At 53.6% G+C, this 2,872-nt stretch overlaps 1 protein-coding gene across 2 annotated transcripts in view; it reads left to right on the top strand.

The window, feature by feature from the left end:
* Positions 1 to 2,872, top strand: part of RUVBL2 (RuvB-like AAA ATPase 2) — a 15,552-nt gene that overhangs the window by 8,692 nt on the left and 3,988 nt on the right. For both annotated transcript variants that reach the window (XM_006765963.2, XM_006765962.2), the window contains exons 7-9: positions 2,093 to 2,199; positions 2,284 to 2,377; positions 2,724 to 2,847. In XM_006765963.2, coding sequence (XP_006766026.1) covers positions 2,093 to 2,199; positions 2,284 to 2,377; positions 2,724 to 2,847 — 325 coding nt within the window. The remainder of the gene's footprint in view (positions 1 to 2,092; positions 2,200 to 2,283; positions 2,378 to 2,723; positions 2,848 to 2,872) is intronic.

Genomic DNA, 2,872 nt, shown 5'->3' with positions numbered 1-2,872 from the left:
GCCCGGGCAGGGGCGGGGCAGCTCCCAGCAGCCTCAGGACCACCCCATCCTGGCCAGCTCCGCCTGTGCCCAAGGGCTGATGGGAGTTAGCGACTCCCCAGGGCCAGGTGTCGGGTGCTCTGCTCAGACCTGCTCTCTGATTACTGTCATGTTGCTACTGTGATGAATCGTCATGTAAATATCTGATATGCAGGATGGTCTTAGGCGAACCCTGTGAAAGGGTCATTCGACCTCCAAAGGGGTCGCGACCCACAGGTTGAGAACCGCTGTTTTAACCTAAGACTTTTTTTTTCTAACTTTTTTGTTATAAGTAAAATAGATACAAAGAAACATCTAAAAGAAGCCCCACGGGGACGGTGAGTCTCCCCCGAGTCTGGGCCACCTCCGGGCAGGAGGGTTGCACTGAGGTCGGAATCCCATGGAAGGTTCCCCTGCAGATCGGAGCATCTGTGTGCCTACAGTAGGGCGTTATTTGAATGGATAGCAGCTCGTTAATTTGTGAGGGACACTGGGAGCAGTTAAAACCGAGGTAGAGCCCTGGCTGGTTTAGCTTAGTGGATAGAGCGTCGGCCTGCAGACCGAAGGGTCCTGGGTTCGATTCCAGTCAAGGGCACATGCTTGGGTCACAGGCTCGACCCCCCTGGGGGGGGTGCAGGAGGCAGCCGATCCATCGTTCTTTCTCATCGATGATGTTTCTATCTCTCTCCCTTCCTCTCTGAAATCAGTGAAAATATATTTAAAACACACCAAGTGGTGGAACAAGAGAAGGTCTGGAAGTTTCTTCAGGGCATTCCTAACAGTCAGGCTTAAATGCCTGCCCCATGGGATTTGCACAGACAGCTCAGATTCTCTCCCTCTTTTTAACCCAGCGGTGCTCAACCTTCTGGCCCTTTAAATACAGGTCCTCGTGTTGTGACCCCCAACCATAAGATTATGTTCGTTGCTACTTCATAACTGTAATGCTGCTACTGTTATGAATCATCATGTAAATGTCTGATATGCAGGACGGTCTCAGGCGACCCCTGTGAAAGGGTCGTCCGACCGCCAAAGGGGTCGCGACCCACAGGTTGAGAACCGCTGTTATAACCTAAGATTTTGTTTTTCTAACTTTGTTATAAATAAAATAGATACAAAGAAACATCTAAAAGAAGCGTGTAGTCTAATAAGTGATTATGAAGCAAATACTTTCATAACCACCCCCAAGAGCAAAAACTAGAACTTTGCCAACCCCAACCCCGTCTTCCTTCCTCTTTCTACACCCCCCCCAATCTCCCGCAGAGGTAGCGCCCTCCCTCGTTACCATGCCTTTGCGTTTATCACCCACCGTGCGTTCTACACACCATCGCTCCTACTGCGCATTTTTTAAATTTCACCTCTCAAGTCTTTTTCATGGTTTGGTTTCCTCTTTATCTCTCCTATTTACCTAATAATTTATCTGTTGGTCTCTCTTTTATTTTTTTAATTTATTGATTTAGAGAGAGAGAGAAACATTTGTTTGTTGTTCCGCTTATTTATGCATTCATCAGTTGATTCTGGTATGTGCCCTGACTGGGGATCGAACCTGCAATCTTGGCCTATGGGAACGGCACTCTAACCAACTGAGCTACCCAGCCAGCCCCACCCCAATAAGAATTTTAAAAGTAAAAACACAGGAGAATTTTGAATGTAAGGGAAGCTATTCCCAAGCTAGCTCTCCTGTGCACCGTACCCTGGGGATCAAGCCCGCAACCCGGGCATGTGCCCAGTCCGGGAATCAACTGTGACCTCCTAGTTCATAGGTCGACGCCCAACCACTGAGCCATGCTGGCCGGGACAGCTTATTTTTGTATTGTTTGTGTGTTATCTTTTAGGATTTCGTTTGTTTACTGGGTTTTTTATAATAGTTTTGTGGAGGAGCAATTGACGTGCAATAAGCTGCCCACATTGAAAGTTTCAGGATGTTAAGTTTGACACACGTGTGCACACATGAAGCCACCGCCAGTCATGGCAGCGAACACACCCATCACCCCAGCTCCCCTGCGGCCCGTTCCCACGCGGTGTGGGAGAGACGCTGGGGCCTCTCTGAGCCCTTGCCGGCATGTCGCCTCCTCAGGGCTCCAAGGTGGGCAAGCTGACCCTCAAGACGACCGAGATGGAGACGATATACGACCTGGGCACCAAGATGATTGAGTCCCTGACCAAGGACAAGGTCCAGGCTGGGTGAGCAGCGGCAGGCCGCCCCGCACTCAGGGTCGGGGAGCTCGGGCACCTCCCTTTCCTCACTCCCGCCTCCTTCCCCTGCAGGGATGTGATCACCATCGACAAGGCCACGGGCAAGATCTCCAAGCTGGGCCGCTCCTTCACGCGCGCGCGCGACTACGACGCCATGGGCTCCCAGGTGCTCCGGGGCCCTGGGCACCCTCCCTCCAGGCACCAGCATGTTCCCCTGGATCCTCCCGTCACCCAGCCCCCTGTCCCTAGTACTCCTAGCTCTTCCCTGTACCCACTGGGACGGGGCCCCGCAACCTGGCACTGTGCTCACGGTTCCCGGGATCTCCGGGAACCCCTGTGCCTCCGGGCTCTCAGCTACCTTCTGGGCCTGGGGTTTCCAGGTGACCCCCGTCTGGATTCCCAGCCCCTTTCCAGGGAGCCCCGATCTCCCCAAGACAGAGCCCCTGTGGCCCCCTTCATGCTCTTCTCTGCCTTGTCTCCACCCCCCACCCCACCCCCGTGCTGCCCTGTAGACCAAGTTCGTGCAGTGCCCAGACGGGGAGCTGCAGAAGCGCAAGGAGGTGGTGCACACCGTGTCCCTGCACGAGATCGACGTCATCAACTCCCGCACACAGGGCTTCCTGGCCCTCTTCTCAGGTTCGGCCGCCATCCACTCATCCCG

This window comes from Myotis davidii, unplaced genomic scaffold (assembly GCF_000327345.1).
Source record: "Myotis davidii unplaced genomic scaffold, ASM32734v1 scaffold2100, whole genome shotgun sequence".
NCBI classification, from domain to species: Eukaryota; Metazoa; Chordata; class Mammalia; order Chiroptera; family Vespertilionidae; genus Myotis; species Myotis davidii.
The sequence above is the reverse complement of the archived record's forward strand: the minus strand, read 5'-3'. Positions and strand labels throughout refer to the sequence as shown.